This window comes from Gallinula chloropus (genome assembly GCF_964237585.1).
Source record: "Gallinula chloropus genome assembly, chromosome: Z".
Lineage (NCBI taxonomy): Eukaryota > Metazoa > Chordata > Aves > Gruiformes > Rallidae > Gallinula > Gallinula chloropus.
This window is the reverse complement of record NC_140089.1, coordinates 26,049,144-26,062,470: the sequence shown is the minus strand read 5'-3', so window position 1 is coordinate 26,062,470 and position 13,327 is coordinate 26,049,144. Positions and strand designations below refer to the sequence as shown.

Sequence of the window (13,327 nt, the reverse complement as noted above, 5' to 3'; positions counted from 1 at the left end):
AAACTGCTGCTCTGTATTAGAAGTTCATTGTCAAGCAAGCACCATCCATTAACCCTTTTCTTCACAAGGGAAAATGGCTGCAGAAACTGAAAAGATCTTGCACATGCAAATAACTGAGTATCTCATATTTTTAACCTGATTTTCCTAGTACCCAGAACACCACACAAGCAAAAACCCTCAACAAAGCCTGCTTTCCAAAAGCAGGTCTTGTACTCTTGTCTAGTTTGTTTTTTTTATTAAAAATGGCACCTACAGTACCCCTTTCCCAGGATTCAGCTGTGCCTCCAAGAGCATTTGGTGAACACAGGGCATGCAGGACCTCAAGCTTTCCACTGCAAGAAGCTAACAGTAGTTAACTCCAGGGCTCTTACCTCCTGCGGACTGGCTGTCCAGACTCATTCTCACTGCCACCTGATGGGTTCCGCCGACGAGCATAAGGAAACTTTGGTGATTTATTGCGGTCACTGGGAGAATTATACAGCCCACTAGGGTTAGAAAGGGAGAGCAAACAGTCAGCTTTAGCATCTCCAGGAGAGTTAGGACATTGAACTGAGGTTCAGCCTACAAAAACGAGAATGCTCACATACACACACACACTATACACGGGTACATGTGAGCGTGTGTGCCATGGAAACACTGATGGTACTGCTTTGCAGCAGTAGATACTTTACACTGAACCTTGAAAATGTAGGAGAGACATCTCAGCACTGCCAAGCCAAAACCTCCAAGCTTACAAACTGTAGAACCAGGAATGCACATACTGTTATTTTAGCATAGTAAAATTTCTCTGCTTTAGTATGAATTATGCAACCTACAGCTAGGCATTCAAATGCACCTCTATTCTTTATATTCTCCATGGATACAAGCATGAAAACAGAGTTCCTCTGAGGACGTGCATCCTCCTGACAGAGCCAATGCTTGGGACCATGAAACAATTTTAGTCCCAGCTCTCTCCTGTTCATCCATGCAATGCTCTGCCAATGGCGTTCCGGTGTTTCAGGCTTCAGGTTATGTTCTTAAGCCTGGGTGACACCTAATGGGTTGGGTTTTTTCCAAATTAGATGTAGACTATCAAATGCCTGTATAAATTATCCTGTGAGACCTTCCCAGAGAAGTGTAAGGATCTCTTCCAACAGTCTAACAGAGCCTGTGATGAAGTAGATATCACTCCAAGATGTTCCAGAACCTTTGACAGGAAAGATGCTAAACTTAACCTCATACCTTTATCTAACATTACTTAGCCCTTTCCACAACAAGTATGTGGTAGGTATGAAATTCCAATTAAAGTACTTCTTTCTGCTTACCTAAACCCTCTGGCCTTCTAACTGGATACATCCTTCTTCACCAGCTTCTCAGACTGCTAATAACAGCAGTGCACTACACGCAGAAAAGCTGCCACTGCTCATTATTAGAAGCTGTCAAAGTCTGTAGGGCATGCGGCCTGCTTATGTGTAGTCCTTTAGAACAGATGGACTTGCAAAACTCAATCTTACCATTCTTTGGCTTCTGGGGGACCAAGCCTCCTGCTACGTGGAAAGCAATTTTAACACTGGAGACACAACCATAGAATCACAGACTGGTTTGTGTTGGAAGGACCTTAAAGATCACCTAGTTCCAACATCCCTGCCTTGGGCAGGAACACCATCCACTTGGCCATGTGACCCAAAGCCTCATCCAACCTGGCCTTGAACACTGCCAGGGAGGGGGCAGCCACAGCTTCTCTGGGCAGCCTATGCCAGGGACTCACAACCCTCATACTGAAGAATTTCTTCCCAATATCTAATCTAAACCTACCCTCCTTCAGCTTAAGGACATTATCCCTTGTCCTGTCACTTGTAAAAAGCCCCTTGACATCTTTTCTGTAGGCCCCTTCTGGTACTGGAAGGCTGCTGTAAGGTCTCCCTGGAGCCTTCTCTTCTCCAGGCTGAACAAGACCAACTCTCTCAACCTGTGTTCACAGGAAAGGTGCTCTACCTGGACTTGTTCCAACAGCTCCACATCCTTTATATGTTGGAGCCCCCAGACCTGGATGCAATACTAAGGTGAGGTCTCATGAGTCATAATGTGACCAGCTGACATCACTACTTCTTTAAATATCACAAATGAATGTCTATCCTAGCAAGAGAGTATTTGTATGCTGCCTTGTCTTGACTTTGAAAACCCTTGATGTTTACGGAAGAAGCACACAAGGTAACACATCATGGTGCCCCACAAGACACACCCTGTATATATCTGAATCATCACATAAAAGCAGGACCATCCTGGATTACATTTAATGTGCCATCTGGTTCAGTGGCCTGTTTCCAAGAGTAGCCATAAGCAGCCACCAACAGGAGGCAAGATGTTGAGCACCTATGACAGCTTCACAGTCCCTACTACTCCCAGTCTAGGGGGTTTACTTAGCCATCTGCTAAACCTCTGTCTTCAGAAGCCCTTGAGGATTTCTTTTTCAATGACTCAGCTTCTCCCAGGAATGCATCTACTTTCAGCACCCCTTGAAAAGGAGGACCACAGGTCTCCTACTCACAGTGAGTCACTATACACTGTCCTTCTCGATGCTTTTAAACCACCTCTAAAGGCTTCATATGAAGATCCCAAGTTATTCCACTGAAAAACTACAATCCTGATGCGTTCTACTTTTCCAGTACTACTCATAACTTTCCAGACTGCATTCCCTGAAATGATCACTTTCCCAGACTGAAGAGTCTTGCCTGGTTTATTCCATTGCTCCTTGTACAGATTTCCTGCAGAGCCATATACATCTTTGGATACCCTTGCTGCCCTTCCCAATGTCTCTTCCTTCTCCTGAGATAAGGACACCAGAACTGTATTCACAATTCAGGGAACAAATACGTGATCCACAAATTTAGGTAATGGCATACTGCTGTTCTCTTGCTTCCCTATTAATTACTAATTGCTTTTTCTGACTACTACATAGCTGATGGTTTCATTAAATTATCCATATAACTCCCCAGGTGCCTCATTTTACTCAGAAATCTAGGGTTATTTTTTTGCCCCATGTGCCTCTCCACAAACCTTCTGACTCAGTGTCATCCACCTTCTAACAACTCATCACTCATACTTTAGGGGTCTTTCTGCCACTCTTCACATACAACTTTTACTATCCTAAACAATTCAGTCCCATCACCAAACCTTTTCATCCCTTTTCCGGGTCTTTGACAGATATACTCAACAGCAGAGCTCTATGAACAGATCTCTGTGGAAAGCCAGTGGTAACTCTTGTCCACTGACAGCTTCCTCCTACATCTCCTAATTTTTAACTGATTATGTATCCATGACAGGGATTATCTTCTTATACGCAATACAGATTTATTGTGACCCTGTTAATGTATTAATATATTATATCAAATCCTTCAACCTCTTGCCATGGCATGATATTTACCATCACACAATACCTAAAACATCATGCCTCGCCTTACCTCTGTGGGCCATTTTCCTCCCATGGTGCACTTGTTTTACTTCTTTGGGATTCTGGAATGTTTTCATTTTTCATCTTTTTAAAGCTAAATAAAAGTACAGACATATATTTAAATGCATACTGTACATATTGTATATTGTCTCCTCCTGACCTCGTAAAAATTAATCTTAAAGGCACACAGACATTACGGAGACCCATCCTGGCATAGAGCTGCTTGCCTACTATGTAAAAAAGGGCAAACAGCTGCTGTGTTGAAGAATCTCTCATAGAAAGGCAGATTAGGGGACAAAAAAAAAGACCTGAAAATCAGCTCTGCAAGCTCATAATTATGGCTGCACTGAGTCAGAAAAAAAGGTCAATCTTGTCTCAGAATAAACAAGAACAGATGCTTAGGCAAAAAGGCCAACAATAGGGCAAATATACAATATGGTCTCGCAGTCTTACGCATTATGCAGTTAACAGATTATCAAACCAAAGGCTTCAGCTGCTTCTTATTCTACATAGCTCTTGATGGAACCTTCTTCCACAAAATTATTAAAACAATTCTTGAATATTTTTGAATTTTTGGCATAAATAATGCCTGGTTAGCAGCATGCTCCAGTATTTAACTACGGCACAAACAATTATTTCATTTTGTTTTGTTTCAAAACTTCCACCTGGTTCAAGACTTCCATCCTGTGTTCCTCACTAGTTCTGTGCTTATAGAAAGAAAAAGGCCCTATGAATGATGGTTCTCTAACCACAAACTCCACCCTCATAATTAATTTTTTTAGTATATTTTAACAACTATCTCACAAATTGTTTAAACTCTCTCAGTGTAAGAGTCACTATATAGCTCTGATTACCCCTATCATACTTCCCCATTTTTCCAAGTCTACATTACCTCCTTTAAGATAGGAGCTACAAAGGCAGAACTGCTAACTACTCACAATATAACAGACCACAGGTTCATAGAGTAGCATATTCTTCTCATTCCTTCCCCAGTAACACCTTATGTTTTCTTTTTGTAGCTACAATAGAACTGACAGCATGAAAGAGCAGCCTTCACTGACTGCTGCAAGGTAAACTAACAGGGCCATCAAGATAGTTACCTGGCTCAAGAGATACATCAGTGTTTGTATCCAGTCTCTTATCCTATCTACAGGAGACTTGGGTGGGTAGGGGAAAAGGAGAGGTCCAGGGGGCTGGGGAGGGGGGGGGTGAGATGGCGTGAGAACAGCAGGATGCTCCAATTCTTCCGTTATTCCTACCATTCTCACAATGTCAGGTTTTACCACTTCTGACCCATTAATGCTCCTAGGTAGCCTGATCGCTGCCATCCCAAATGCTGGAAGATGGCTTCCAGCTGAGGCATGCTTTTGCACCTACGTTCTTGCCAATGGCTAGTCACACTTTTCCTGCACCATCATCATCTCCAGAGCTCACTTTCTACAAGAAGAAGCAGTTGACCTGATACAGAACTAAACAGCCACTTTGATTCTCACTAGGTTCTTCAAGAAGTATTACTGCCAGCAACCCACTAAAAGCATTAATACAACAGATCTTTCCAAAGTGCAATCTAAGCAGCAAAGAAAAAGAAGAGCTTTACAGATGTTTGCAGAGAGTAAGACATAAGACAGAGTTCTTTGCTCAGAGTAGGAGGTGACAGACCCAGCTTTATAAAGGAATTGTGCCTACTTAGCTCACTAATCCACTTTTAACCTCAGCCTTTGGTTACTACAGGTCACTGAGTTAATCATTTAATTTGCACATAGCGAACAAAATGCAAAGCTACAGTAAGTCAGCAGGAAAAGAAATTAAATTACACTTTTATCAAGTAAATAATTTTCTTAACGCTGCACCCATTAATTATTGACTCATATGTGCATACACTCTATTCCCAGGCTCAAAAATATGTGCTTACTACAGCCCAAGTAACTCAGGTAAGTATGTTTCAGTACTGTATTGCAAAAAGCAATTGGTTTGGCACAGAATAAACTATTGAACAATACTTGGATTGAATTTGGACTTAAAGAAATTTGAATAGTGTGCTCAAATCTTGAAAGAGAGAGAGAGATAAATGACCCTAGGAGGTAATTCACTGCATTAGATTCCTAAGTCATTATTCATTCAGAACAGACACACTGTACAGCTAGGGAGCTACACCATGCCAGCTCTTCAGATACTAGTATTATCTCCAGGAATGCAGCTGCAAAAGGGACTGAGATAATTCAAAGTGTTTGAAAAGGTTGGGATCTGAATTTCATGTGAGATTGCTGTTACTGGAGTTTTATGGTTTACCTTGAATTAATATCACTCATGCTCAAGTGGCCAAACATGTATCTCAACAGTGAATGATATGTTAAACTATGGAAACTCAGCTTCTAAGAACTGCTGACAGATGCTCTGTAAGCATGACTAATAATTAATGAAAGAATTACACAGGACAGAGTAATCTATCAAACTGTAAACACTTCACAATGTACATGTGCTGTCTGTCAAGGCACACCAAGCCGAGCAGACCTGAAAGGTGCTCTACATGCACAGAAACACAGAAAAGCAAATCAATTTCTGTATTACTTTGTATTGTTTTCTGTTCAGTGGCCTAGCTTCAGCATGACTAAGTGGCAAAGTCAGAAACTGTCTTTTAACCCATGATCAGTATTGTAATAGCTAGAACATTTGGTTCAGTTTCCTTCAAATTAAGGAAGCAATTACACTCGGTTCTATTTTGGGGACAACTGTCCTAAATATGAGGCAACAGGAAACACTATCCACCAAGTATTTGCAGTAAATCTTTCAGATCCTTCTTCAGACATCATTCCAGATACCCAGTATGTGAAGCCTACAGCTTCAATGGAAAGAGAAGGTGAGAGTTGCTTAGCTCAAAAAAGCCTGTCAGATTTCTGGGCATGCAGAGACAAACATTCAGGCAGCTAAGCAAAAAAAAGTTAGGTGCTGAGTTTTTGACTCATTGCTTTGTCAGTTCACTCTTTTTTTTTTTTTTTTTTTTAAATTCAGGCACCCAAATTCCACCTGAAATTAGGGGTGGGGATATAAATCCCTTAAAGAAGCTGAGCCTCACCCCTTCTCTCAAATATGCCTAATAACCAGAGATGTGTACTTCAGCACTGGTTATTAAACACAACACCAGACCACACGAGTCCAGAGGAGTCCTGTCACTTCACTATTCACAAGGGTCAGGCACAACACTTATGAATTTTATTCTGGATTTACCAGTGTAACAAGTATTGGATGACAGGATTAACAGCACTGCCAGAAGAGAGGCCATTCCCAGCTCTTCCCTGCCCACACATCCCAAGCAGAGCTTGCCCTGTGCAGAGGCAGAAGACCCATAATCTGATGCCAGTCATACCCTGAGGCCAGGCAGCCTACAGCTCCCAGGGAAAGACACATAGAACTTCATAGGACTTCAGAGCACTAGCTCCCTGAGGGCTGAACTTCATAGGACTATTCTGACCAGTGCCATTGGGTCATTATCTGGTTTTGTCATACTTAAAACTGTTTGCCTTCCCATTAACCTGCACCAATTCAGGGGTTTAGGAACACTATGTCACCTGGAACCCCCTGTTCCAGGTTCATCACAAAATGAGGTTTTGTTAAAATTAATTCCTGGGCAACACCTGTGACCTTTGTCAACCAAAGATCAGACAGTCCTAAACTTACAAGCATGATAAACTGGCACTAACGCTTACTAAATGGGTTCCTCTATCCAATGCAATACACAAGCTTTTAAAATCTGGAAGGGAATTACTGGTCTACATACCTTTTCACAGGGGAAGGTGCAATAATTTTGGTAGTTCCTTCATTTTCCCCATTCGATGTAATCTGGCTCGTGTTCTTAGAACCTTAAAAAAAGAACACAGAACAATCTTGTATCATATATGCTGGCATTCAGCATAATCATGTACTGAACACAGTGCAGCATGAGAGAGAAAATCACACACAGGACATCTGGTGCATGCTCTGTCTGCTAAATGTGTGTAAGGATCACACTTCGGTGTCTTCTCCTTATTTCTAGTCATACCACATCACAAGGAAGTTTAACATGGGAGGCATTCATTACTCTTCCATGTGAGACAGAGGAGTCTGAAGCTGTTGTTCTCAGTAGAGTAACTGATGGAGACAGTGAAGGAACAGTTTCAGTGAGTCAGAAACTTTTGGCCAATATTTGAAAATTATCTACGGAGTTTCCAATTTTGTGCCCAATACTCTTTCCATTTTGTTCCTTCACTTTTTGCACTGCTGGCACTTAAGACCCCACCTGAGCATGAAAGGCAACCTGGTGAAGCAGGAGCAACATGCACTTTTCCCTCTGAGCCCCCATACAAAAGGCTTCAGAGAAAAAGATTTGTATGTTCATGATCAGTAGGACTGAGAGCCAGGTGAATTTGGGTATTTCACACATAGTTAGTATCAAAGTATATACAGCTCAGTATCATGAACAAGAACAGGAACCATTCTGTTCAACTTGGTATGTAGCAATATATTTATCATTGTGACAGGTTTGTTCCTACTGGTGCTATAATTCTGGTTTCTGTGCTGTGCTATTAATATTAATTGGTAATTTTTCTTCAATTCACAGATCTCTTTGCATTTAACTGTGAATTTCAGTTATTTCTTACAAAACTATTACTACCTCCAGAAATAAATGTAAATTAAAGTAAAAAAGCAACATCACTGATGATGTCCATCAGCTGTGGACAGGATTCTGAGCATGTTCACAGAAATAATGAAACAGATTGACTGAAGCCTATAAGACTGCTAACAAGGTAATAATACTATGTCCTCTGGGCACAAGCAACAGCATCACAGTGATGCTAAAACAGCGGTACAAACTGAAAGCCTTTTTGCTTGCCTGAAACTAAAATGTAGTGTTTTAGATTAAGCTGTGGTGAGATTCTGCATCATAAGCTTTCCCCACAATCTCAGAGAAAGAATTTCTCCACAATTTTCCTCATCCTTCCATACCACCCATTTGATACACAACATCTCTGGATTCTCTCTGCCTTCAACACAAATACTTGAGGTATCCTCAGCCATCCTGTCTGACCATCAACTGCCTCTCCTAAGGGTTAAATCTGCTCATCTTCTGCAGATGCACTGCAGAGGCTCTCAAGCGCCATTAGTCCCTTTTGCTTAAGCAACTCAGCCAAGCCCTTGGGATGTTTGACTTGCCACTTCTAACGATGGCGTTTACTCCTTTCCCCATTTCGTTTTTCAGACTAATACCTAGCAGGGGAGGGAGCAGACTGGGTCCTGTCTTGTACAGTATTTGCTCCTTCAAGGTACTTTTTGTTGTTTATGCTTTGTTGCTTATGTTTTGTAGTTGCCATGTGCCAAAGAAAAAACAGCATACCAGTGACTATCACACATAGTCAAAATCCACCCAGAAATACAAAATAGGCTTCTACTGAGACAAGAGCTCGTATTAGCCATGCTTGGTTCCACCACAGCCCACAGCAAAGATCTTTGCTTTACTTAAAAAAAAAAAACCCCAACAAAACAGAACTCTTGCTGTATTTTTTTTTAAACAAATACCTAGTTTAATTAGGAGCTTTCTGTCCACACTTAAAGGAACTGTAATAATTGTCTGTTAAGTATATTGCACCTTGTGTATCTTTTAGTAACTATAGTACTGTTCTACCAGCATGCTCCTCTGGGTGATACAGTATTTCTAATACAAAAGAACAGATTCCAGAAAAACTGTCCAAACACTAAGGTTGCAACAACTTATCTACACCACTATTGCTTGCATGCCAAGGTAAAAGCCCTCTCAAAAATACCTTAGATAACGAGAAATCTTGAATATCTCACTTGTAGCAGGTTTTCCTGGTTGTTTGCCTTTTGTCAGATAAATTACTGTCAACATTCACTGCACTGAATGATTCCAATAAGGTGAATGCAGACACTTTGGTTCCCTTTTAGAGTCATCTTGATGCTGATTTCTGTATTCATTTTAAATAGACTCCTGCCTTTTTAAAAACTCAAGATGTCCAAATCCTCAGGAGCCTGGCAAGTTAATTAGCCTGTTGTGCCTGTTTCTTATCAACTAAAGGCATTTCACTGACATTATCTGCAAGTGGTGTTTGCATTTAAATCTGTTAATGAGAGCAGAAAATAGTGTGATCAAAAGGAAAACATGCAGTAAGAGCTCATGTTTTGCACTGTGTGCTACCAAGAGCCTATAAAAATGGACTTGTCCATGTCCACACTAGTATAGCCTGCTCTGAGATAATGCTCATTTTCCAAACTAGCTACCAAACCTGTAGCCTCAAGGATATGTGCATGAATAAAATGTAGTTGCATCCATCCTTTTACTAAACCACAGAAACTCTTACGTTTAAGGCTCACAATAAGTAAATATGCAAATAAATAAAATTATCCCAAAATTCATTTTCTAAAATTTAACTTTCGATCCCAATCTCACAACTTTCTGGGAAAACATTTGTGACTGAATGTGCCAGTCAAACAGCTTGAGTTACCACAACTGAGGCTGGCAAAGCAGGGTAATGATAGGCATCTGTGGTAATACTCAAGTTAGTCAGGGCAGGGACTCCGACTGCCTGTGATTGCTGAGGGACAGTTACAATACAGGAAGTACTGTAATTTTAATACCCACTCCTGACTCTCAACCTGTCTGCTAAATCAGTATGGCAGCACTTATTTTACATTAGCTGATTCAACTACCCAGTGTGCAAATCAAGTCCTCAGCCACACAACAAAAACGAACCCTAATCAATGTGTTTTCCAGCCCTGAATAAGCTCAGACTCGTGGCAACAGGTCTGGTCACACTGATGTTTGTCCAGAGAGGACATTCCCAAGGATCTTCTTGCCTGCCACATTCAGCCAAAGGAATAATGAATGCTTTCACCCTGCACACTGCTGGGAAAGCTCAACATTAGCAGTCTTGCCCTAAGAGGGTGAGACAGAATAATAAGAGATCCTGTTCCATGTCTGAGGTTATGATCTGCAAACAGAACAAAATGCAACTGTAATTCTCTCTCAATGAAATGAAACTGGGAGAAAAAGCAAACAAAACAATCTACACATATCTCACATGTAAAGGCTTTACAGAATGAAACAAAAAAAACAACCCAACCTTCTCCAGTTGAATACCAACTTGGACACCAAACTAAACATATATATAAAAAAAAAGCCCTAATATAAAACCACTGATTGCATAGCCATTGAGGTTTCCTGGTCTGACTTTTCCACAAACCCTGGAACAACTGAGATAGGAAATTTTTGAGTGACAAAATGGAGGTTACTGCATTTTAAACCACTGAAACCTGGACTCTAGGAAAACAAATTGCCATGCTAAAGCCAAACTGCCTCCACTGTCTGTGCTGTCAGAGGAACCAGTCAGTGGCAGTGGCTCTTATACAGGAAAGCTAGTTTCTCTCCATTCACAGTATCATCTCCCCCAATTCTCCTCTTAAAGCATAAATATTTTTACTGAAAACATAAAATTAAAGACTTCCTATCATTGCCTCTGCACCTAGAGAGAATGATGGGAGCTTCACCCAGAGCTCACCAAGTGGCAGCAGTCTTACTGACTTTTGCATACTTTAATGGACCAATGAGATAAAGAAACATCATTAATTGCCCAGCTCTGCAAAAGATACCTAACCTCCACCTTCAGGTAACAGAAACAAAGTATAAAAAACACATACTAGGGAACTGTTTATAAGACCAGAACATGTGTACAAAAGGAAGGAAAAAGGGAAAACATTTTAATGAGATGCCAGAGGTTAGAGGTTTTAGCACTTCACGCACACCTCTACCATGGAGGCAAAGGCAGATTGCACATGCCAGCACCACCGGTTGTAGCTACTGGTTCGTCTAATTGCCCTCAAAACCACTGCTGTGGCTGGTCCCATAACTGGCACAAACAAAACAAAACCAGAATGGCTAATTGAACTGGTTGCTGAAAAGAAGCTTTTCATGACCTTAACTCTGCAATCTCAAAAAAAGGAAAAAAAAGTGAAGAAGCAGGTGAGGAAAGATGCTGAAGTCCGAGAAGGCTGAAGGAAGTCACTGCACAAGAACTAGTTGTAAGTTGTTGTTGGATTTTGGAGAACAAATGGAACTCTGCTTTTCATTCCAGAAAGCCGAACTACAAGCCATCTGAATCCTAATTTAAGTGGCATTTGGCAGAAAACACCTTAATAAATATGCAATGCATGAATCTAAAATACCCTGTTGAAATACTGAACGAGACATACTTAATCTTATTACATCATACTAGAAACACAAAATAAAGAAAAAAGGACTATATCAATGATAACCACTGGCATAGTAACATTATGCAAAGGGAATATTTATTTTAAGAAGAAATGTCATACTATTCTCCCAAACATTTCAGTCAGGGAAAGTCTTAAGTAACTCAGAAAACTGTTTACACCATCTGTACTGGATTAGTATTTTCAAACAAACGATGCTTAAAATATATCAAACAGACCTGATTTATGGTGTGAAATGGACTTTGCTATATCCTAGACTCAGTTTAGCTGAAAAGGGGTGGGTTTATCCTAGTGACATGCAACAGACTGTCACATGGTGTCTGACACATGGAGAAAGAGTGTTAGTCTGCTTTCTGCATCAGAAAGCCCATTTCAGTGGAGAAAGCGTACTAGGCATTTATCCTTGTGAATATCCACATACAAAATGAAAAGAGTTAAGTGCAAAAAATATGCTCATTTATAGGGAAAGATGGAAGTTTAATGACATAGCTCTCTCCCTTTAGTCTGTATTTTAAGTGGGAAATAAAAGAAATTAATTTAATTTTAAAATGCTTTGAGGCAATACACCTACCCCAGTGGAAAATGATTGCAGTACATGGAACACATCAAGTAAGTTGAATTAAAAGCAAAACCACCCAGATGGGTGACAGAGATAACACAAATATATACAAGTAAGATAGTGAAAAGCATCTTTTTTATTTTAAAGTAAAACAAAATATTTAAATCTACCAAAACAAAAAAACGCATTGCCCAGAGAATTCTGCATGATGTTACATCAGCAGAGCAGGCCACAGGAAGGTTTCAGATGTCCTCACAATTTCATGCAAAGAAACCTAAAAAGGACCCTAAAAGCACAACACGCACACCCTTGCAGTGACACAGACTCACTGCTGCACGAGGCAAACGCTGCTTTCACAGAAGGGCTGAGCTTCCACTGGCAAATGTTCCTCTGAACAGCCACACAATTTTCTGCACAACTGAACTGGGGACTAATTAGTTGGGAAATGCTGCTCATCTTAAACCACCACCCCATGAATGGGAGAGTCCGGCTGAACAAAAGTCTAAGTCACCAGGTTCATGCATGAACAGCTTCCTGTCCTCAGGCACGTGCTGGCAACTGTGGACACAAAAGAAAGGCACTGCAATCCGAAAGCAAAGCCACCCTTCTCTTCTTACACTTACGTAAATAAAATCGAATTTTTAAAAATCTGTTGTTAACTGTGTTTTCCAAGGGCAATACTTTTAATTGCACTCCACTTCAAGACCCACTGCAGCTAAAAGGCAGAACACACCAGCTGTTTCAGAGTCAGAGGACAGCATCCAGAATAAACACAGGAGGTTTCACACAGAATCACAAGGTTGGAAAAGACCTTAGAAGTTCATCAAGTCCAACCATTCCCATCCTAAGCTAAACCATATCCCTAAGTACCTCATCAACCCTTTTTTTGAACACATCCAGGGAAGGTGACACAACCCCCTCCCTGGGCAGCCTGTTCCAGGCCCTGACATATTCCAAATGTATATACCTGCTCTCTTTTAAAAAATGAGGACTCCTAACAGTTTATAATGCCATCCTAATCCATAGCAAAGAGAAATCTTACTTACATATTAAAGCCCAGACAAGATTTTTTCCTCAAACTT

The 13,327-nt window shown here is 40.7% G+C and overlaps 1 protein-coding gene across 1 annotated transcript in view; it reads right to left on the bottom strand.

The window, feature by feature from the left end:
- Positions 1–13,327, bottom strand: part of EPB41L4A (erythrocyte membrane protein band 4.1 like 4A) — a gene marked incomplete at its 5' end in the record, with an annotated part of 137,535 nt that overhangs the window by 24,540 nt on the left and 99,668 nt on the right. Inside the window, 3 exons of the mRNA XM_084278849.1 lie at positions 372–485; positions 3,441–3,524; positions 7,206–7,287. Of these exons, the coding sequence (XP_084134975.1) occupies positions 372–485; positions 3,441–3,524; positions 7,206–7,287 (280 nt within the window). The remainder of the gene's footprint in view (positions 1–371; positions 486–3,440; positions 3,525–7,205; positions 7,288–13,327) is intronic.